Genomic DNA, 23,395 nt, shown 5'->3' with positions numbered 1-23,395 from the left:
GAAGTCCATGTTCCAGTGAAGAAAGCCAAACCCAAACAGACGAAGGTGGTGATGTTCTGATTAGCTGAGAAGGTCGACAGCTCCACACACACACACACACACACACACACACACACACACACACACACACACACACACACACAGCTCTGACCAGCTTCAGCTCCTGGACTCCAGCACACGGACTAAGAACCATCCAGTGACGTGGTTCAGACACTTTCTGTTTGTCTTTGTTTATGATCCTAAAGCTTCTTTATAATAAACTTGTGCTTCTGTGTTTTTACAGCCTCATTTTATTTCATTATCAACGTGATCGTCACGTAGAAACATCAGACACAGCTTAACTCAAAGTCCACTCACCAGCCTTTTCCAGAGCTTTCAAATGCATCTTCCACTCTGTCTGGAGCAGATGAAAAAAGATGAATAATTTGTATATTTTAACTTTTGAAAAGTTATTTGTCTTTTAAAAAAACTATTTCAGCATGAGGTCCATTTAGTAGCTGTGCTGCAGCTTTTGATCACATCGCATGATCTTGGTTTGATGATTGAGTTTTTAAAAAATTTCCATCTTACAGCAGAAAATTGTAAATTACTCAGTATTTTATCAGACTGCAACATAAACGAGACAGCTTCCCATTAGAAAAGATAACACAAAATCAACTAATTTAGCACTTAGTTTCATGATGTAGAACTTAATATTAATTCATATAAAAAGTAAAAACTAATTCAGTTGCTCATTTAAAGTATTTTTTAATAATAATGTATTAAACCTGCCGGCTCTGAATGAAGCTTTGTGGCTGGTGTGTATTCCCTCTATCTGAGGTGTTGTGTGTGGAGGTGTAATGTGAGGCCTCGGCCACTCGGGGGCAGAACTGAGCTGCAGCAGTGAAGCTCGTCCTGCCGCTCCTCTGTCCCTGATGCTGAGGAGCAGACACACTCCAGCACAGACATCCTTTAACTGTGCAAAGTGATGGTTTCCATAATGTGTCCTGCATTAGGAACCTGATCACAGTGGAAACAGCATCGCCTGCTCCTTAAAGGACGTGTCACAGCTGATCTCCTCCTCACAGACACCAGGGAATAAAGTGATGACACGGTCTGATGGTACTTTTCACAGCGGGGGACGGAGCGCTGTGCGACTGATCGATGAGGTTGTCGACACCCGGACTTGATCAGAAACACTGAGGCTGAAACTGAATGCGTCAGCAGCTAATGAGCGTGAGGCTGTGACACACACACAGTCTCAGAGGAAACCTCGTAAACAACAGACGACCAGACCGGACTGTTTTCTGGACTCGGTTCAGCTGCTCACTCCAGATAAAGTTCTTCTGTTTTCCTGGACCAGGAGCAGAGATCCGTGTGTGTGTGTGTGTGTGTGTGTGTGTGTGTGTGTGTCCCTGGAGAGCAAGAAACAAGGTCTTACATCATTGATGATGTAAAAGGTTTCTGGGAAATCCTCAGTTCTTTGACCAGCGTTCAGAACTTGTACCTCAGTCCATGAGAAAACCCTGAGACTGCCAGACCCGGTCTGACCCGGGACGTGGACTTCACAGAACTGGAGTGATGGTTCATCCTGAGGGGAGCACGAATCTCTGAAACAAACCCATCCAATAGAGACGTTTCACTCAAAAGCAGAAATGTGAACCTCATGGTGGCGCCAGAGGAGAAGTCGGTCGCCTTCATCCTCTGACCGTGAACGTCTGTGTGAAAATCCACGAACTGACGGAGCAGCTGATCTGAACTTTCCTTAAACACCGACTGAAATTAAATGAAACCAAAAAGGAGAAATGAATGTTTTATTTGGTCTTCTGGTGTCATGATGGCGCCCCCTGCTGTTGTATTGTTGTGTCCGTTCACACCTGGAAACCTTTTTTGTTTTTGCACATTTTCAATCTGCAAATAAAAAAACAAAGTGTGGGAATGTACGGTGGCCCTGAAGCTCAGAACACGTCACTGGCTTCATCTGTTTCTTCATTCGTTGTCTTGGAAACCAAATGTGCCTCATTACCTTGAATCAGGCGTTTACTTGTTGATAAGTTGATAATCACATGTTGATTAGTTTTATTTGGTGTGTTGTCGTTTTACTTTGCTGCCGATCAGTTAACGACTCTGTGGTTTGACTAGTTTGTTCTGGTTCTGTTCACCAGTTGGTTTTTCTCAGAAGGCTCCCGGTTGGGTAAAAGTGAAGCATAAAGTAAATAAACGTGGGGGAGGGAGGGAGGGGCCCCCTCCTGGAGGTTACCCCCCCTCCCCCCGTGTCTGGTTTCCACAGAGCCTGATGCGTTCTCATGGAGGCAAAGTGAAGCTGCAGCCAGAAGAGCCGCTGCTCGCTGCCAGCTCAGCCTGATTACACAACTCACACACAAGTTTCATCCATACGAGAGCTGTGTGTGTGTGTGTGTGTGTGTGTGTGTGTGTGTGTGTGTGTGTGTGTGTGTGTCCGCGCCTCATAACAAAAGCACAGAGGCCTCTTTCACATGTCTCCTGGTTCCAATTTAAATGAAGCTCAGAGGGGTCTCTCCTCCTCCAACTATTGTCATCCTGTCATGGCCCAACATCCAGCCTCCGTCCTGCTCTGCCCCCTGAGCTGTTACTGCACATACCTACACATACTGTATATATATACATATACATATACATATACATATCTCCAGAGGTGATGCATTCAATCATCTCCCACCACCATGGAGTTTATTTCTCCTACATGAACCAGCTCTTCAGCTCGGCCGTGGAGCTGCAGTCAGTCACTCGCTTTGGTCCAAACTGAAAAACCTCAACAACTATTTGATGGATTGTCATGAACTTTTCTACAGACGTTCATGTTCCCTGCAGGATGAATTCTGATGTCTTCATCCTCTGACTTTTCAATCAAGCAACAACGCATTTCCCGCCAAAATATCTGATCCTGCAGAACATTCTCCACCTGTAGCGACTCCAGAATCACTAAGCTGTTCTGTGGTTCTGTTTAGACTCACGTGGCCGAACACGTAGATGTTTCTTTATCTCGTTACCTCAGATATTAATATATATAATATTATATTAATCCTGTTATCTGGAGATAACGATGGCCCTTCTCAGCTTCCGTACTTGCGGCTCCTGGTTCAGGTCAAAGACAGATCCTGGTCTGGATTCACTGAGAGCTTTAGGGTCTAAACCACAGACGGGACTCTGGATGTGAACCTGGTCTCTGCTGTCGTGGTCCAGACAAACATCTGAGAAAGATCGAAATCATTTCTGAATGGTGCTTTTTATCCTTCACAATAAAAGCTCAACTCTCAGTTTTGTGGCTCAATCGCTGGAAACTAAAAATATCCTGGTTTCCACAATAAAGCTGATTTTCTGCGTCGGTTCTGAGACGGGACAGACACAGGAAGTGAATCCATGAGACGACTTAATGCTGTTGTTGCTTTAGCTGGACGCAGATTCATCTCATGCTAAGCTCCACACTGCAGGTCCTGGCAGCTCATCGACGTCCCTTTAACAGTAAGTACCCATAATCCCCACCATGTTCTGAGACCCTTGAAGGCCCCGATTCAGGCCCCTGCCTCCAAAACTAGGCCAGTCCTAATGAAGCTGCATTTATGGACTGCGTTTTAACTGCCCTCCCTGTGAGAGGGGGGTAACAACTGAGAGGGAACGCTATCCTTTTTTTGCTAATGTGGCAAAACTTCACAGCAGCATCCCAGGTTAATTGTGTTGACCTTAACTCACTAACCCCGCCGCATGGCGCTGCGATGGGAGTCTCATCTGTCTCTGCTCACTGCAGGGTGGAGACACGGACTCTGAACCACCTCAGCGAGATCACAACCCGGCTCGGGGCCACGGTGGAGATGTTCGGTGCAGCTGTGGGGTCTCCAGCCCTTTAACCAACACGAGACCAGCGACGTTACAAACTCCACGTGTGACAGCCGGACTGAGAGACCACAGGGAGCTGCCGTAAGTCGGGCAGGACATGTCCTCAGGCAGGAAGTGCTTGTTACCTGAAGACTGAGCTGGAAGTCATTACTGCAGGATCCCGCCTGAAGAGCCCGACTCGCTCGTGCACACGCTCGTGCACACGTGTCTGCTCGTGGGGCTATTAAGGCGCAGGCGACGCTGAGGACGGGCGGAAGGAAAGATCCCTGAGCTGCAGAGGAGGGAGAGATGAAAGTGAAGATTTAGCGTTAATGACGGGGGGGACGAGAAGCTGAAGGCCCCCGTGTGGATCGTCAGGAGTCTATTGCAGCTAATGGGACTGAGCTGTGTGCTCGGGCCCTCTGGTGACGCCGGGGGCCGCTGGGAAACGTGTTTCTGTTTATCTGATCCGTCCCAACGAGCTCTGAAGACTGAGTCACACTCACTTTCTCATCATGAAACACTGGAGCAACTTTCCGTTTGTTTCATTATGAATATTGAGCAATTCCATAAAAACAGAAGAAAGACGGAGAAAGAAACAGGAAAAGTTCATTTCTGAGACTCGATTTCACAACTTCTCCACACGAACGACTGATTCAGGCAACACGTCTGCCTTTACTCAGCCAGAGAGCAACACTAATCAAACAGTTCATTAGTCAAAACCCAAAGTACATCCACACGTCCCAGATCAAAGTACCACCATTAAATCCTGGATAGAGTTCAGGGTTTGATCCGTCATGGTGAGTCGAGCTTTTACAGAGCCGAAACTCAAAATCACACTTTACTAAACTGTGTGAAGGAATTTATTTAACGCTAACCCATCAGCTCAGGAAGCAGGAACAGTCTGACCATCAGACGGTTTCAGAGCTGCACAAAGAAATAATCACATACATTTAATGTGTGTGTGAATAATGTAGAAGAGGTCACGTGAAGTGAGGAACCAATCAGAGCAGGTTTACCTCGGCTCTCAGGAGGGTTTCAGAGGAACACTGTCTGACCAGCCGTTGAAGGTAGTGGAGCGTTTAGCAGCTAAACACCGAGCTAAAAGAAAGAGCGGGAACACTGGGCCGAGGTTCATCAGCTGACACAGACACATGGATCATGTCGGTGGCTGATGGACGTGGAGATTCGCAGATATCTGAATGTCCCCGAGTGGCCGACGCTCGGAAAAATAATATATAGGTAAAATGAAAAACCCAAAGTTGAAAACATCATAGTTTACAGACGTATCACCTGCTTCCACTTTGTGCAGCACAATTTTCCCGAGCTCTCTCAGGTGTGTTCACTTCTGCTTTTACCTGCGGAGCATATGAGTTGAGATAATCTGCGTCTGAACTGTGGGTCTGTTTACGGCGTCGACATCAGCTCAGCTCCTCTGGTGAGAGCAGTGGGATGTTGTTATTGAGGGAGAAGCTGGAGATGAAAGAAACTGGAAGGAAGCTGATGCAGTTTAAAGCTCGATTGGAACCAAGTAAAATTATGGATCGGTTCTTGCTCATGTTGCAATTGCACCCTGGGTGATGAGTCCAACATGTGGTTTTACAGCTGCCCACAGTTTGGTTTCTTTTTTATTTTGTTGGGACGAGATCAGGCAGAACATTTGTGAGAGTTTGGGCACTGAAGTCGTCCTTTAAACCACACGCCCACGTCACTGTCCAGATCCAGATTTTCTCTGCCAGTTCTCATCGACACCCACGACGAGCAGAGGCCGCCGGTGCCGATCTAAACACGTGACCCAGAGCCCGGCCTGTTGACCTCTTCTATCTCCAGTCCCTCAGAGATGTGATCAGGATCGGCCGACCCTGAGCCCCGTGAATAACCTCTTTATTCTGTGGAGCTGACTGTGCGTTCGGTCAGAAAGACATCGGTTATCACTGTGAGGGGGAAACTCATTCAGCAGCTCAGCTCCACTCAGCCAATGTCAAAATATTATATTTCTAGGAATAAAGAAGCTGCCAGAGAGAGTTTGAGCTCAGATCCAGAAACGTCCCCGCGCTGAAAGGAGCATTGTTAAACAGAAATGTTGCATATTACAGTTGGACGGACACAAGGAGTAAAATTAAAGCTCCTGCAGTCCGTGAAGTTTGATCAGGTCTCACACAGACGCAGTGGAGGGAAGATGTTGGACAGTAACAACACCAACAACACACACTGATGAAAACAATAAGAAAAAAAAACAAGATGTGTGTTTACACAGACGTCTGGAAACTGCTTTTAACTGCTGGAGGCCTGAGGGCGGGACGGAGGAGCTGCCGTCCACAACTGAATCTCAGCAGCTTGTAATGAAACACAGATACTGCAGATCCACTGATTCACTGAGAAACAATCAATCAAAGAAGATCAATACTGTGTAAGAAGAGCAAAACACGCAGTTTAGATGTGAAGAAAAATGTTTGCAGCAACTGATTTTTCCTTCAGTTCGGGGCAACAAGCTGAAACATGAAGCTGACATGTGATCACCTTCAGAAAGTTGTTGTAGTAAACATGCTGCCTCCTGCCAGCAGCTACAGATCGACATCATGCGTCGTGTGTTGGTGTCACCTGATGAATCTCAGTCCACTGTTCTCTCTCTTTGAGCTCCGTGTTTGGTCTCCACCGGCTCCTGACCGACCGCCATCCGTCCTGGTGCCGGTGTTCGGGCGGACGGTTCCTCCGTCCTGCAGGTTCGCCTCGTCCCTACGGTCCCAGCCTCGGTGTGGGACGCCTCAGCGCTTCTCTGCAGGTGAGTCCAACGACAGACACAAAAATGATTAAACTTTCAAGACAATAATTTAGATGTTCGAAGGTTTTGTTTGACACATGTGAAAAGTGGCTCATCTTTTGTTGACAGTTTCAAATTCTACTCGTATAATTCATTAATTAACTTATTAATCAATACATTTTTGATTATGAAGGAGTAGATTACTGCATGAAGAATGGTTTAGTTTTCTGAGCCTTGTATCAGCAAAGTGGGACAGAGTCTCTGATGGACATCCTGTGAGACAGAAAGATATTAAAAAGGACTTGATGAGAAATAAAACAGATAAACAGGAAAGAATTAGAGCCGGGGTCAAATACAACACGAGCAAACACAACAAGAAAGAACGAGTTCATGACTCAGTCTTTCTGTTGTTTGAGCTGGTGAGCTGAAGAAACCAGTCGTTCCACTGGTCTCCACGTCTTCAGGGCAGGAAACGCAGCCAAGTCTCTCAGAGTCCCAGCAGAGGAGCGGAGGACGCAGGTCGGACAGTCGCAGGCGTCCCGGAAACTCTGCGGGATCTTTAATGCCCCAACCACCAGTCCATTAATGGATCATTATTGGTTGAACACCTGTGAGAGCTGCTCAGGTTATTCTCTGGACTTTAATCACACACACACACACACACACACACACACACACACATTGTAGAAATCAGCTGATGTGGCCCCTGTGTTAAAGCCTCTTAAGGCAATGATTGTTGGACTGAGAGTCTGTTTGCAGAAGTCGGATCATGCTCTCTCAGTAATCCCTTCATTTCCCTCTGCACATGTGGCGCTCAGGGAAACCAAAACAACACGGAGGAAAGATTATTACTATTAACTTTAACTTGCTTCCTGTCATCAGATGCTGCAGCTCCTCTGTCTGGTTCCTCTGTTGTCCTCTGTGTGTCCAGCTTCGTCTACAACAGGAAGTAACATCTGGAATATAAAGGACAGCTCACCTGATCAGAATTCTCTTAAAATGTTTTGCCTCTCTCAAACTTGGTTGTAAAAGTTATTCATGTATGTTTTCTGCTGCTGCCGTGAACACGCCTGTAGTTCATGAACACTGAAACTGTCTAAACCTGTTTAAGTCATTAACAGGAAATAATTAAATCCATTTTGGCAAAGAATTCGGTGATAAATAAAATAAATTCTATTACATCATGACATCATCTCTCCCCGACGTGACAGCGCTGCGTTTACCAATGAAATGTATTGATATTGATATTGATATTGGCTGCATGTAAAATATATAAATAAATAAGTTAGTCACTTCAATAAATGTTATAAAATATAAAATGAAATGACAAATAACGGGATAAACAAGAGACCAGTCAGGTATTAAAGTACATAGATACTCATATACATATACGTCTTTTTCATTTTAACATATTTCACATATTTTTCATATAATATCTCGTTTAAATAGATAAAAAATGACATTAAAATTATTATTCCCGAACTGCATTTAATTTATTTATTTGGTTATTTATTTATTTAGTTTTCCATTCGGAGACAAACTTATATATCTTGGTGGCTGCGTGTAAAGCACAACCACAACATAAAGGGATCCGCCGTGTGGCTGCGTCGCCTGGTGATGACGTAAGACGCGCCGTTCCCGGTACAGCTGTGAGCCGTTAAAGATAAACAGGTGAGCTTCTTCTCTTCAGCGGGACGAACCGTGGCACCGACTGAACCTCCGGGTAAGACCGAAACTTAACGGGCTGGTTCTGGGGTCCGGATCGGTCCGGATCGGTCCGGATCGGGGACTGTGTGTGTGTCAGATCACGTGCTGTAGCGTCAGTCTGTGTGTTTACAAACAGGTCGGTCAGTCCGGGTCCTGAGGGACCGGCGTCTTCATTCAGTGGCACCGTGTGGACAGAAGAATATAAACAGTGGTGTCATATTTGACCAGAGTAACAATTATGCAAAATGTTTTGTGTTAATTAGACCATAAATAAAGTTAATTAAGTACAATATAAAGGGCTGAGCCGTCTTTGAGCTACACTGGGTCACACGGCCTAAACTACTGAAGAAGAAGGTGCATTATTTATAGTGTGTTTTACTACTTTGTCTATTTATTCATAATATTATTTCATAAATATCAGAGCTGCACAATTAATCAAAATATAATCAAAACCGCAATAATCCTTTTTTTTTTTCAGTGAAAATGCAAAAATGTCGATTCAACTGGAATCATGATTTGATTTTTTAAATATTATGAGTTTCTTTTCAGCAGTTTCTGTGTCATGTGACGCAGTGGTTCAGTCTGTGCTAAAGCTTGTGTCTACAGCTCATTATACTGTAATATGTTCAATATAAAAGGTGTTATGTGTTATTCTCTGAGGTGTGTGTGTGTGTGTGTGTGTGTGTGTGTGCGCGCGTGTGTGCGTGTGTGTGTGTGTGTGTGTGTGTGTGTTACTGGACCAGAGGAGGGATATTTTCCCTCCGCTGCTGTCATCTCAGGCTCAGCTGATCGCTCCTGTGTGGAAAGAAAGTCGCACCAAACCTCATTAAACATCTGGAAGTTGAGTCGTTTGGATTCATCCAAACACAGTTTCCACAATCAGCAGGAGATTCTTCTCTGAGCCGAGGACAGAAAATCTGAGATCATGAAATCTGATTCACATTTTCAAAGCTTGTTAGTCACTTCATCTATTTGTGGACGGACAGACGACAGATTCATTTCAGGCTCCAGTTAAAAATCATTTTATTATTCCTTGGCGCCGGCGACATTTTGTTTTCGGGTTGCCCGTACGTCCGTCTCATTCTCGTGGACACGATGTCTCAGTGACGCCTTGACGGAACGTCTTCAAATTTGGCACAAAACATTCACCAGGACTCAAGGACAAACTGATTAGATGTTGGTGGTCAAAGGTCAAAGTCACGGTGACCTCACAAAAAACTTTTTAGCCACTACTTAAGACTTCACGCAGCAATTATGACAAAATTTCACACAAATGGTTCATATTTAAAATTTTCTCTGACTCTGGATCAACAGGGATGCGACCACAAGGAAGTGACTCTAGTTATTACATTAAAAAGTGTTTGATATAAACTTCCTCCACGTTTCTAAAAGTCTGAAACGGTGACTTTGAATTCCTCGTGCGTGTGTGTGTGTGTGTGTGTGTGTGTGTGTGTGTGAAGCAGGTGTGAAGAGGATGTTGTTAAAGATGAAGCTGCTGTTGTCGCGCTGCAGAAACATGTGTCGGCTGTGTGAGGAAGCATGCCGCTGTGGTCAGTCATTAGCATCCAGCTAACTGAGGTGTGAGTTTCTCTGCTGCTCTCTGCTCGGCCTGTACTTAAGACCTAATGAGAGGTTGTGTATTAGCGCATTACAGTGCTTACACAGCTGTGATGACACGGTTGCATGAAGCTGGACTAATCATTTACAACAGTCCTGCTCACTTTGGTCATTAACCCAGCGAACGGCACTGAGGAAAACCCGTGTTTAACAATGACATAACAAGAGCTCTGTGCATATTTCACTGAGGGGAAGAGAGAGCGAACGTCTGATCTGGAGTCTGTTTCTGGAAACGTTTGGTGGTTGAGACTTAATTAGATTTTTCTGCCCAGGTTCATTTAATAAACATTAAATAGATCAAGCTTTAGATGTTCATTCATACTGTTTATGTACAGTGTTTATACAGTTACTTATTTACATATTTACAAGTTTGAATATTTACATGTGCATCTTTAAAAACAGTGACAAGAGTGACCTCCTGAATCCATCTTTGTAGTTTTCCTCTTATTTACCTCAGTCCACGTCCTCCTCGCCTCTGATTGGTTAGGTTGGCATCATGTGACGGGAAGTGTTTTTGTTGTGGAGCGGATCCAAACCGGCAGATATCGAACCTTCACGTTACGATATCATGAAATAAAGAACAGCTTCGTCTGATGATGAAGACCAAGAGATGTGGTTGAAAGCTCCGAGGGAAAAACAAGATTAGTTTGGAATTAGCTTTCACGTTCAACATGAACAAACAGGACGGGAGATCAGGCTAATTCACTGCATTGTTTTTGGTTGTCCCGGACTCTTGGGGGGGGGGGCAAAGATACCCCCCCCACCCCCCCTCAATGATGTCCCCTCAATGCAATCAGTAGACCCCAGCTACAGCAACATCATCCCCACTTTAGGGGGGTTTGGGGCAGCAACCTCCTGACTGTGCGTCTCTGTAGCTAGCATAGTCGTTACCTGAGCAGCTAGTTAGCCACGCATGCTAACGGGACAGTTCAGGGAGTTAATTGCATGAACATGAGAAACAACCACTGTCTGTCTGCTTATCTGTCTTTCTTTAATAGTTTCATATCTTTTTGCTTCACCGTCAGCAGCTCACGTCAGTGTGTGTGTTTCCTCTGGTTCAGTTCCTCGTGTCCAAGTCTCTGATGTGTAACAGACCCGTTCTCCCTGCAGACCTTCAATACGTCTTTTATTCTCCCCATAAAACAGAAGCTGGGCCTCCTGCATCCACTGCTGCTCACAGACACTCGCAGTATGTTGAAGTAGCTGCTGTAAAACCAGCACAACGTCGAGGAAGTGCAGTTATTCTGCTGGATGGCTGAAGCTGCGGTGATGGGGGGGTGATGGGGGGGGGGGTGAAGTGTTGGCTGGCACGTGAACAGCAGCAGGCGGCAACAGATGCCAGGAAAGTGATGTAAGAACAGCTGTGTGAGTCCTGACAGGTCTGCAGCAGGTCTGACACACACCTCCGTCCTGACCACGGCGAGCTCAGACTCCGACAGAACGAGACGTCGATCTGACTGGGAACGAATCTTGGGATCGTTCCCGGTGCAGTTTGTTGATGCGGCCAAACCTCCTCTCCCTGTTTCCATGACTTATTGCGGGCTGTCAGATGCAGGACGGTGAAGGTTTCTGTCCCTCCGTCTTTATCTGGCAGATCGGACCTGAACCGAGTCTCCTGCAGGAAAACGTGTTGAAGTTTCGATTCTCAGCGAGACAGTTTAAGTCCTTGGAGTAATAAATCTGGTTTAAAGGCCTGACTAAGGTTTACGACAGATTTGCAGTGTTTGGTTTCTGCTACCAGTAGACTGCCAGTACAATGAAAAGGCCCTTTATTCCTTACTTACTTTTCCTGTTATAGAAAATCAAAACCAAAAACACAGCGTTGTGTGAAAACATTTTTCTGGCAGTGGTTCAGATTTAAAAAAGTCTAATTAAATTTTGTGGAGACAAAAGTCCATTTAGTAGTTGTTCTGGGGCTTTCAATCGTTTCACATGATCTTCATCAGCTGTTGAAGTTTGCCCAGTTGTTGAGAAGATGCAGATGAGGACTCAGAGTCGATTCTTCAGCTTGGAAACAGCAGTCCTGAGGATGATCATGTGCTGTGGATGAAAGCTCAGGAACAGCTACTAAACGAGGCCGAGACGAGACGAGACTGATTTGTTGAATGAATACTGAGAATGTGTCCAGTGAGAACAACCAATGAGAGATGATATTTCAATTCATGTTTACAGCTGCATATAATTATTTAAATTATAGATTAATCTGTTAATTAATTAACCGTTAAAACACAAATATGTTCAATTTAAAATCAGATTTGCATCGTGAATAAAAATCAACCTCTAACTTTGTGTGTCTGGTGTTTGTCGTCTGCAGGGATGCGCACGTCAGTGTGTGAAATCCACGTCTCCTCTCAGCCTGACTCCGCCTACTTCCTGCGGGTAGACGGGAGGGGGCGGGGCTTAGGTTCTGGCTTCCAGTTGCTGCTGACTGACGGACAGGATGCGTGGAGAGGAGAAGGTAAAGACGGTCACCTCGTGTTTTTACACGCCTGCGACCTGACAGGTTTACGCTCACTTGTCTGACCACACACACCTTCCTCACTTCACCTGCAGTGAGGTCGTTGACCTTGTCAGCTGCTCGCACAGGTACGCTCTGGCAGATTTATTAGTTTCACCTGCGCCAGCCTGAAGCCGCTGAGATCCACCGGCGTGCTGGAACCTTCCTGGAGAACCGCAGTCCATCATGGCTTCAGATCAGATCCTGCAGGTTCTTCAGCAACGTGTTCCTTCTGCAAACATCTGTGTTCTAGATCAGGTCAAAGGTCATTTCTGGTTTGAATAACTTTATTGTCACGGTCCTGAAGAAGCAGCAGCAGCAACATGGAGGTTCTAAATCGAACAAACACGAGAACCAAAGGACGATGTGACAGCAATAGATGAAATATAAACACTGACGTTACTCACGTTGTTATACGTCTGCGTCGGAGACAGTCTCAGGTGATTGGATTTTGGTGGTCAAAGGTCAAAGGTCAAAGTCAGTGTGACCTCACAAAACATGATTGTGGCCTTGTTAACACAATATCTCAGTAATGCCCTGAGGGAGTTTCTTCCAATTAGGTAAAAACATTCTCCTGGACTCAAGAATGAACTGATTAGATTTTGGTAGCTAAAGGTCAAAGGTCAAGGTCACGGTGACCTCATGAAATCTGGTTCTGGCCTGGTGACAGTGATATCTCAGTAACACCTTGAAGGAACTTCTTCAAGTTTGGTAAAAACGTTCACTTGGACTCAATGATGAACTGATGAGATCTTAGTGGTCAAAGGTCAAAGGTCAAGGTCAGTGTGACCTCACAAAACACTTTTAGCTTCACACAGAAATGATGACAGAATTCCACAGGTTCATATCTCCTCTGACTGTGACCTGGAGCTCGTCTGAGTGGCGGAGGGATACGACCACGAGGAGGTAATTGTAGTTTCCTGTGTGCAGTGAGCGAGGCAGCCGTGCGTACGGAGGCGGAGGAGCTGGAGATGCAGAGGGAGCGGTACGTCCAGGACCTCCAGCAGGCGCTGACCGGGTCGGGGGGCTCCGTCACCTACAGCTTCACCCTGACGCCGTCTCCACCAGGCCCCGCCCTCACACTGGCCTATGAGAAGGTGCAGAAGGACATCTCGGTGAGCGCCGCACTAACACACCTCTGACACGGTGACACTGAAGGCATCAGTCTTGCGTGTGTGTCGGTGTGATGCACGGATCACAGCTGGAGCTTGTTCGTGTGAGTGCGTTTATTTAAGTGTCTCTGAGGTTAGAGCCACGCTCGGAGCTGGCGGTGATGTGTCACATGACGTCAGAGCTGCGTTCACTGCAGATAACGGCGCTCCTCTGTTATGAGGAGTTCATCGATGCTTGTTTTCATTTCCCGATGAACCAACGACGTGATGAAGTGAGTGAATGTGACGTGTTTTTATAGAAACCTGTGTGTGTGTGTGTGTCTGTGTGTGTGTGTGTGTGTGTGTGTGTGTGTGTGTGTGTGTGTCTGTGTGTGAGCAGGGATGCGTCAGTTAAAGACTCGTGCAGCAGCTCGTTGTGTTTGCTCTCATGTGATTTTCAGCAGGTCACAGATCAATTCATTCACTTGGACTCAAAGAATAACTGACTAGATTTTGATGGTCAAAGGTCAAAGGTCACATGCTTTATTTATTGCAACTGCACTAGTTGTTGGAGGCGTATCAGCATGAGTTGGTAATTAGTCAATGAAGAGAAAATGAAAAAAAATTCCCTTTATCCAGCTTCTTACATGTAAATAGTTGTTTTTATAGTTTTATGTGACAGTCAACAGAATATTTTTTTATTTTTTAAACAAAACAAGACATTTTAAAAAATCTCCCCAAGTTTGTGACGGAGATTTTTCACTTTTAACAAACCAAAGAGAAAATAATCCATTTAATTGATAATGAAAATAATTTTATATTTGACTCAATAAAAGGATTCATGCTGTCGATCTGGGAGGATGGATGTTGCTAGGAGACCGTATGAAACAACAACAAACGTGATGATGGTGTTTGGTAAATGAATGAACACACTCATTCGTGGTGTGGACACACATCCTTTGTCGCCGTGGTAACTGTGGTGCAGTGGAAATCAGAGAAGTGAAAGGGAAATGAATCGATTTTTAAAAAAACGAGAGTCAGAAAGTATGTGTGTGTGTGTGTGTGTGTGTGTGTGTGTGTGTGTGTGTGTGTGTGTGTGTGTGAGTGACGTGTCGTCAGAGTTTCTCTTGCTCAACATGAAAACCCAGTAATTCATCCGTCATAGAGTTATGAGTCATGATGAGAGGGTGCAGTCTAACGCCTGGTGCTTCCCTCTAATCGCAGCTCCTGTCCAACGCGGCAAAACACCAGAGACCCCCACACAGGTGCAGGTGTTACCTCAGGTGGTTAGCATACTGGGCGTGTGTGTGTCTGTGGTGCTGAGGTTTGTCAGCACATTCTCTGTGTGTCCGATGATTGAGGCGTTTGGTATCAGTGTGTTTCTGTGTCACTGATGGTGTGTGATCAGAATCAGAAGGTCACAGTAGATTATAAACCAATTAAAATAAAATAATAAAATATCTACAGTCACATGATCGCGTCGATATTTATCTGCGTTTTAAGAGCTTGAAGATCCGATCGTCACTAAAGAGTCTGTCATGGAGAGAGCTGATAAAAACTAATGGTCAGAGTCGTACACAGTCAAGTGTATTGATTGATTTCCAAACGTCAATCACACATCAAGTAACACACAAGAAAACATTCCACCTTAAAAGATGCCGGTAGCGGCTGCTAGCCTCTGAGCTGCTCAGTGAATTAAACGGTTAATTAGTGAAGATGAAAAGACAGAAAACATCTTTTCAGTCATCGCTCACTCCTGATGGAACAGAGATCATGTTCTCACTTATTCTCACTGGAACAAGTTCCCTCCATCTGTAATCAATTATACAAAAAAAGATGGCGACAATTTTTATTTTCTCTTTAATTGCAAAAAAAACTAATAACATCTAAAAAACATCTAAAAAACATCTAAAATGTCTAAAAAACGTCTAAGACAAGAAAGAAGAGAAAAGCTGCTTCTGTTCTCTGAATCTTGGCTAATCTTAGCTCTTTCTGTCACTGCAGACGTGCGGATGTGTTAATGACTTTAACATCCTCCAGCTCTGTATTAACTCTGCAGTAAATTTAGAATAGGTGGAGTCGCCCTGAGAGGTTTCTCCCTAAATGAAAGTATCCAGCAGTTAATTAATGTGAATCAGTGAGTCAGCTTTTGAAGCGTCTCTATGACAACATGAGGAACCTCTGCCCACATCAACAGCGCCTCAGCCAACGGGCCGGTGTCTCGGCCTCGGCCAACAACATCGGGCTCCGACCTGAAGCTTTTACGCCTCAGGTCTCTGATGATGAGGAGAGCCGTCAGGTGACGACTGGCGTTCTTACTTCAGGTAACAGTGTCACCGCTGAGAGTTTAATAGTGACGGGGTGAAAACGAGGAGGTGAGTCTGCCAGAGCGGCTTGAAGACGTGTTTCCATGTGGAGCTTATTTATTGAACATTTCTAGGAGGTGGTGAAGTCAGAGCTGGCAGATATGAGAGAGAGAGAGAGAGAGAGAGAGAGAGAGAGAGAGAGAGAGAGAGAGAGAGAGAGAGAGAGAGAGAATGAACAGTTAGTCTCTGTCACATCGTCTCCCCTCAGTAGAAAACACAATCATCTTTTATTGATTATATTTATTTATTTAGATCCTCATTGTCCTCATGTGTCCAGGCTGAAACACGTAGATTACATTAACTCAGTATGAGCTAATCAATGTTTTTTCACATTGACTATGGATCAGATGAGTGTGTGACATGAGAAGAGTCACTCGTGGGGATGAATCACAGAGAACTGTCACGTGACTCTGCACTTCCTCTCGACTCTGAGGCGTTTTTACAAATCTGTTTAGCATTGATTTTGATTTTATGAGCCTCATTTCCATCATTTCAATCTTGCAGAATGTCAGATCTTATATATTAATTGTATTTTTCTATTTACTTTAAATGAGCTATCTGTAAGTTTTGCTATTACTACGTACGTAGCCACGTTAGCATTAGCAGCTTTTTACTCACCAGTCTAGAAGAAACATTATAAGTTCAGCATCAAACTTCATTCCTTTACTCACCAACATCTGTCTCCAGAGGTGGAAAGTCAACCTCTTTGTTTTGCTTCTGTTTCTATCACTTCTTTTTTTTGTGCTAAAGTTAGCATGCTAACCAGCGGTCGGACTGTCTCGTCACTGTCCGATAGCGAGTCACTGTCTCGTCACTGTCCGATAGCGAGTCACTGTCACGTCCAGTCTGAAGAAGTAGCTTCCTCCAGTCTTACTAAGAGCCATTTACAGTAAACAGCTGTTAATGCTAACATGGCTACGTAGCAATAGCAAAACTTAGAGATAGCTCCTTTAATGCTTTTGGGGAAATCGTTTTGGTGATTTTTAATTTTTTTTAATGTCTTAAAAAAAAGGCTACTGAAGGTCATGCTCCTCCATGTGTTTTTTTCTAAAGTGGTGTATTTATATTAGTCATCGTATTAGCTTAGCATAGGTAGCTTAGCATCGCCACAGCCTGGAAAACTTACAAAAGTTACACAAAAAAAATCACAACATGCAGGACAAAATCCATTGATATTATCTTTTATTATTGGCTTTATCAATGAGTTTATTTTCCTTGAACACTGACACTCTTCTTCCATGTGGTGAAAGTCTGGGCAGACAAACAAAAAGCTCCACACACTGTAAATAATGTCTGATTAAGACATGGAGTGATTACAGTGTTTGAAGTTTTCCTTCTCTTCGTTCTTTCCCAGTTCAGGTTGGGCTCCGTGTCGCTGCAGGCCGTCCCCGAGCCGGCGGAGGCCGTCAGGGAGTTACTGGTCCACAGTCTGCAGAGGGGGAACACACTGGAGCACCAGAACCAGAACCTGGAGGAGGAGAACCAGAGACTGAGACGAGAACAGCAACGCATCACTGCCGAGTAAAAACACACAACACGCTGCTCAGAACAAAAAGCAAAACCAGGCAGGGATGAATCCAGGAAACGTCCGGGGATTTCCTGAAAGTTTGGGGGAATAGCTCGGAAATCTTTACAAATAATTAAAACATATTTATGACATGAAACAGCTGCGGATTCTCTTCAGACCAGCTGCGGTGGAAACCAGACTGTTTTCCTCTGTTTAATGATATAAATCCAGTAACGGAACCTAACGATCAGGTTTACTTTAATACAGAGGAGGCGATAAACTCCGAGTCAGTGAAGTTTACACGGAGACCTGCGAAACTGAAAGGTTCAAACTACAAGATCTAGTTCCTTAAATCCATCACAGGTTCCTCTGAGTGATTACCTGACTCATGTAACACTGTGTGGGGGGGGGGGACCATTCGTCACTTTGAGCTATGAGCTGATGTCACAGCGGTGTTAACGTGAGTTCAGGCCCCCGCGATCCACAGAGTCCGCTTCAGTTCAGTCTCAGTGTGTCTTTAAAAGTCATTTATTAACTGATCAGGCTGCGTTACTTTCCCCTTAATGCACACATTGATTAGAAATCCTTTTATTATTCATTCAAGGTGTTTTAAAGTTGGGATTTTGGTTTAAGGGTCTGAAATATTTGCAGATTATTGTTAATTTAACGGATTCTTATTGAGTATTCAGGTATTGATAGGTTCAGTAGTGGATAAATAAATGGACTATAACATGTTTAGGTGGGTTTTTTTTAATGGATCAATGTGTTTTTAAAGGGTAAAACACCTTTACACCAAATTTACTAAATAATATTTTTTTGTAAGGTGAAAATTCAGGAGTTTGGCTCAGATTGGAGATAGATTAATAGATAAATACATTTATATTACAAAATGTTACAATATGTTTTTAATTAAGTGTTTTCTAAGGATTAGCTGCTCAGTTTAAGGTGTTTTCAGAGGCAAGAATCCCTTAAAAAGTAGCATGACTCTTTTACCCTTTAACTGTGTGTGTGTGTGTGTGTGTGTGTGTGTGTGTGTGTGTGTGTGTGTGTGTGTGTGTGTGTGTGTGTTGAAGACTGAAGCGGTACACCGGTGGTAAAGAGGCGCTGGAGGCGGAGCTCTACTCTCGGTTCATCCTCGTCCTGAATGAGAAGAAAGCCAAGATCCGCAGTCTGCAGGAGACTGTGACACACCTGCAGGAAACCAGGTATCGTCATGGTAACAGGACATTACAGTCGGACGTAGTTTCACAGTGTTTCTGCTTTAAACTGATCTTTTATATTAGAAAATGTGTCTCAGCAACTTTCAGAGGACGTGTTATAACCTCTACGTAGAAGTCTTTGCATTTACAGTGAACAGCTGTTAATGCTAACGTTGCTACGTAGCAATAGCAAAACTTACAGATAGCTCCTTTAATGCTTTTGGGGAAATTGTCTTGGTGATTTATTTTTATTTTTTTATGTCTTCAAAAAGGCAAATGGATCCTGCTACTGCATGTGTTTTTTCTATAGTGGTGTATTTATGTGAGTTATCATATTAGCTTAGCATAGACTTAGCTTCTCAGAAACATCGGCCCAGCCTGGAAAACTCTACAGACCATAAAGACCATAAACTCTACATGCCGACCAACAGTCACTCCTAAACTGCTGCTGCTGATAAAATCACGACTTTACAATCATATTATTTGACACAGTGATTATAAATCCAGGTCGGTGACAGCAGCTCTGTCTCTCCGGCTGCTTTTACTGCTTACATGTTCAGTGACACCTGAATTCTCCTCAGTGCTTTAACTGTCACTTCAGCTGCATCTGTGACTTTCATCCAACATCTCAAGTAAAGACTCTGAAGCTGCTGAAGATGCTTCAGCACCGACCACACACATTTTCTTTAGAGTCATAAATCTGAAAGTAGTTGTTGCTCAACTGACTTTCTTTAACGTCTGTTTCCTTTATCGCTGCAACCCTCTGATTCATCTCCTCCGTGCTGAAAGTCATATGACAGATAACTCAGTGTATGATCATTTCTAAACAGTTTCATGTTGTAGAATGAATCATGTTCATCCTCTGGCCTCGGCTGCAGGAGCTCTGAGGGACAGAAAAACAAGGAGTCAGTGAAATCAGGCCAAACAGAAGGTCAGGAGGAAGTGGAGGATGAATATGGAGGGAGCACTGATGAGGAGCCAGAGGAGGAGCAGTCGACTCCAGCTCCCGCTGAACACTCCCAGGGTAAGATATCTGTCAGTGAAGCTTCCTACACCTCCAGCTTTACCTCGTCTGACCTCCAGTAACCCCTCAAACCCACACACAGACACACAACATGATTCTTTTCCTTCCTGTTTAAACCTGGTGCTGAAGGTGGTTCCAACAAACAGGAATATTTCATGTAGATTTTTTTGTAAAAGCTGCTAACAGCCAGGCGAACGGCAGCAGCTGAAAATATCTCCTCGCAAATGCAGGATGCAGAAGCAAAAGTTAAAATAACAAAATCATTTTTATTCCATGAGAAATTCAGCTTTTATTCAATGAGAAATTCAGCTTTTATTCCATAAAAAATTCAGCTTTTATTCCAGAAATTGCAGCTTTTTAATCACATTAGATTCAGTGTTCATCTCCATCACTGATCCCTGTGAATTGTGACATATTCCTCCAACTGTTGCTGCTGCGTGTCGAGGTCAATGACCTTTTCCACAGTCAGATATTTGACTTGTCACAGCAGGAAAAGCTCAGCTGAAGTTTTGTTAACGACGGTTCAGCGGGTCGACTTTAATTCTACAGTGTTTTTAAACAGCTGGGGGTGAACAAAGGATATATAGATATTGGAGCAGCATCAGCGAAGACTGTTGTCTGGTCGTTTGGTGTGAAGTTAGAGGTTCACAACAGCTGATTAATCACCTGAACGACAAGTAGCTGGTTAAAGAGATGTTGGTCTGTCTGCAGTTTGAGCTGCAGTGGTTTGATTTCCACACGACCGCTGGGAAATCATCTGTTACAAACTGCAGAGAGCATGTAAAATGACTTTAATGTTGAGGCTACAGGAGTCGCTTAAAACTGGACTTCACTGCACAAATACGACTTGTTGTGGAACATAAACTAGACTGAGGCTCCGTCCACACTGCTACGTTTTTGTTTTAAAACTCCTCTCTTTTGCTATGTTTCCTCCTCCCGTCCACACGGCGCTGCTGGTCCCGTTTTATTTTGAAAACCCTGGGGTTGTGTTTTATTTTGAAAACTCTGTGGTTGTGTTTTATTTTGAAAACCCTGGGGTTGTGTTTTATTTTGAAAACTCTGTGGTTGTGTTTTATTTTGAAAACCCTGGGTTTGTGTTTTATTTTGAAAACTCTGTGGTTGTGTTTATTTTGAAAACCCTGGGGTTGTGTTTTAATTTGAAAACTCTGTGGTTGTGTTTTATTTTGAAAGCTCTGTGGTTGTGTTTTATTTTGAAAGCTCTGTGGTTGTGTTTTCTTTTGAAAACTCTGTGGTTGTGTTGTAGTCTGGACAGAAACTGAGACCATTGTAAACGATGAGGTCACACCCACGGTCTCTCCTGATTGGCTCTCATCAGCCTGGACTACCAGTGGTGAATACAACATGAGAATGAATGACAGTGTTTCTGACTCAAAGTGTTTTGATTTTTCCAGACCTTCGCCAATCAGTCCTCCTCTTCCGTTAAAAATCCCACTGCTCATCACAAACCTCAGAAAGTCTCACAACTTCTGTCACTGTCAAGTTTCGTTAAGAGGGAAACTTTTCCAGGAAGCTCAGTTACAGGAGAAACGTTCGGAGGTCGCGACCTTTTCTCCTCATTAGCGATTTGTATAAATCAACGTGACAGTTACAGAGTGAGTGTTCAGGCAGCAGCTCTAATGGATCATCGACAGAAAGACGTTAATTCAGTCATTTGAGCAGGTAAGAAAACATTAAATCACACGGGGCTCAGAGTTCCAGCTGCAGGTGTCCTGACAGGATGGCTGATGGGAAACACCTGCAGGGGCGTCGCTCATCGGGCCGTGTGCAGATGTCAGACGTGTTTCACAGTTTCATGTCAAAACACTGTAGTCGTCAAAAAAAATCAAAATGCTTTTTGTAAAGTACGAGTGTGAATATGATATTTTTGGGGGCCGTCGTCATGGCAGCCGAGTGTGTTTGCACCATCGCTGCCCAGAAACGAAGCATGACATCACTGAGGAGTTATGTAATGCAGAGTAGAGGGTCTGCGAGCAGCTTCATCAGCCCTCAGACGACCCCTGTTGCCCTCCCTCACTTTTCCACTCGCTCATCCACAGACACGTTGATACGTCGAGGTTTGCCGGGCGACGTAGGTGTCCCACGTTTCGTCTGATGTTGTTTCTGTTGCTAGGACAACGACTCAGACGGTTGCAGGTTTCCAGTTATTGTCAACAGACAGGCGGAGGGAGGGGAAGGGAGGGGAGGAGGCAGGAGTAAAGTTGTGGTTGGTTTGTTTTGTGTGGTGAGTTCAGATTCTGCTGGTGAAAGAGTCGACACAACAATCTGTCGTCAATAATAAACCGACCTTCAGCCCCTCCCAGTAAAAACTATGGTAACTTCATTTTTCTTGTTTTGTCTGCCACTCACGCTTTACAATACAAGCCCCACACACACACACACACACACACACACACACACACACACACACAGAGCCATCAGGGGCAGTGTGGGGTTCAGTATCTTGCCTGAGGACATACAGACTGGAGGAGCCTGAGATGCTAACATTAGCATTTAGCTCAGGTACAGCCTCACAGAGCCGGAGCACGGCTGCAGACTCTTTATTCTTGTAAAGAAAAATTTGGAAAAAGTGATTTTTTTTTTTTTCATATTTATTTGCTCAGATTCAGACTCAGACGACTTTATTTACCCCAAGAGGGGCAATTACCTCTGCAGCTCACCCAGTCCATACACTGACCTTCAAAACTCACATGCAGATTAGTTCATGTCAAAGTAAATCCTCTGTTGCCCCCTCAGTCAGTTTTTCTGAAACTAAACTACATAGATATAAAAACTCCTCCATAACGGAGCGGCGTCATGTGCTTCAGCTAACGTTGAAGAAAAACCATTAAAACTCCCGAAAACTTGTTTTCAGCCGTAAGATTTACACTTCCTGGTTTTATTTGTTAAGGGATATATGATAGTTTATATATTGTATATATATATATATATATATTATATAATAATAATCCACTTCACTAAGGATGTGTGGGTGACAGTCACCAAACGATTGATGACATCACTAACCTGCTGATGTCAAACAGAGGAAGTGATGAGGGAGTTGGAGGGAAAGTCAGAGGATCAGCGAGGTTATTACAGTTCATCCAGAAGGGAACATGAACATGAACACGGCTAAAAGCAGCTCATTAATGGACACGATTAACATTATTGTCTTGATTTGTTAAGTGAATTTTAATGGAGATATCAGATTCCTTCCATTTGAATTTGCAGATTATTTATTAGTCTTTCTTTCCCGTCTGTGACCGTGCAGCAGAGACAGAGACGGATATAAACGTTGTGATAAAGACGAACTCTGTGAAGATAAAAGTGTAATTAAAATCCATTTAGACGGCCTGTCTCTTTGTTGACTGTCTCCTGTCCTCCGCAGACTCCTCCACTCCCAGCCCGTTGGACGACAGCCTGAGGGACATCACGGACGTGGCCCCCTGCCGCAAACGCCGCGTTTGTAACCTCGAGGCCCCGGAGCCCGCGGTGAAAAGGTCAACCCCGCAGACCTCCAAGGGACGCAGGTACGAGTCGGTGTTTGTGTGGCCGTCCTTCCTCCTCCGTCACGTCTCCTGCCTCACGATGTCGGTTCATGTCTCCGGTTTACTGGCCTCGTAAACTCTTCATACACTAATTCTTAAATCCATGCAGCCAGGGCGGGACGTCCCAACAAACACACAGTCTATTTTAATGCACTTTATTGTTTCAAGTTAAAACTCGCCTCCCTGTTTTACTGTAGAAGACGTGGAGACGATGGCGTCACCTGGAGCTGCCTCTCGTTTGCTCCCCCCC

General features: G+C 44.3%; 1 protein-coding gene across 2 annotated transcripts in view; it reads left to right on the top strand.

Moving 5' to 3' along the window:
* Nucleotides 1-8,185: 8,185 nt before the first annotated feature.
* xrcc4 (X-ray repair complementing 4) overlaps nucleotides 8,186-23,395 on the top strand; it is a 24,159-nt gene continuing 8,949 nt past the window's right edge. The window contains exons 1-7 of one of the 2 annotated variants that reach the window (XM_023419057.2): nucleotides 8,186-8,263; nucleotides 12,231-12,374; nucleotides 13,344-13,528; nucleotides 17,225-17,391; nucleotides 18,451-18,582; nucleotides 19,455-19,600; nucleotides 22,986-23,127. In XM_023419057.2, coding sequence (XP_023274825.1) covers nucleotides 12,233-12,374; nucleotides 13,344-13,528; nucleotides 17,225-17,391; nucleotides 18,451-18,582; nucleotides 19,455-19,600; nucleotides 22,986-23,127 — 914 coding nt within the window. In that variant the 5' untranslated portion in view covers nucleotides 8,186-8,263; nucleotides 12,231-12,232. Of the gene's footprint in view, nucleotides 8,316-12,230; nucleotides 12,375-13,343; nucleotides 13,529-17,224; nucleotides 17,392-18,450; nucleotides 18,583-19,454; nucleotides 19,601-22,985; nucleotides 23,128-23,395 lie in introns of both variants that reach the window. The other variant, XM_023419055.2, reaches the window with a different exon arrangement.

This window comes from Seriola lalandi, unplaced genomic scaffold (genome assembly GCF_002814215.2).
Source record: "Seriola lalandi dorsalis isolate HSWRI2012SDOR001 ecotype SW California unplaced genomic scaffold, Sedor1 jcf7180002054590, whole genome shotgun sequence".
Lineage (NCBI taxonomy): Eukaryota > Metazoa > Chordata > Actinopteri > Carangiformes > Carangidae > Seriola > Seriola lalandi.
This window is presented reverse-complemented; position numbering and strand designations above follow the sequence as displayed.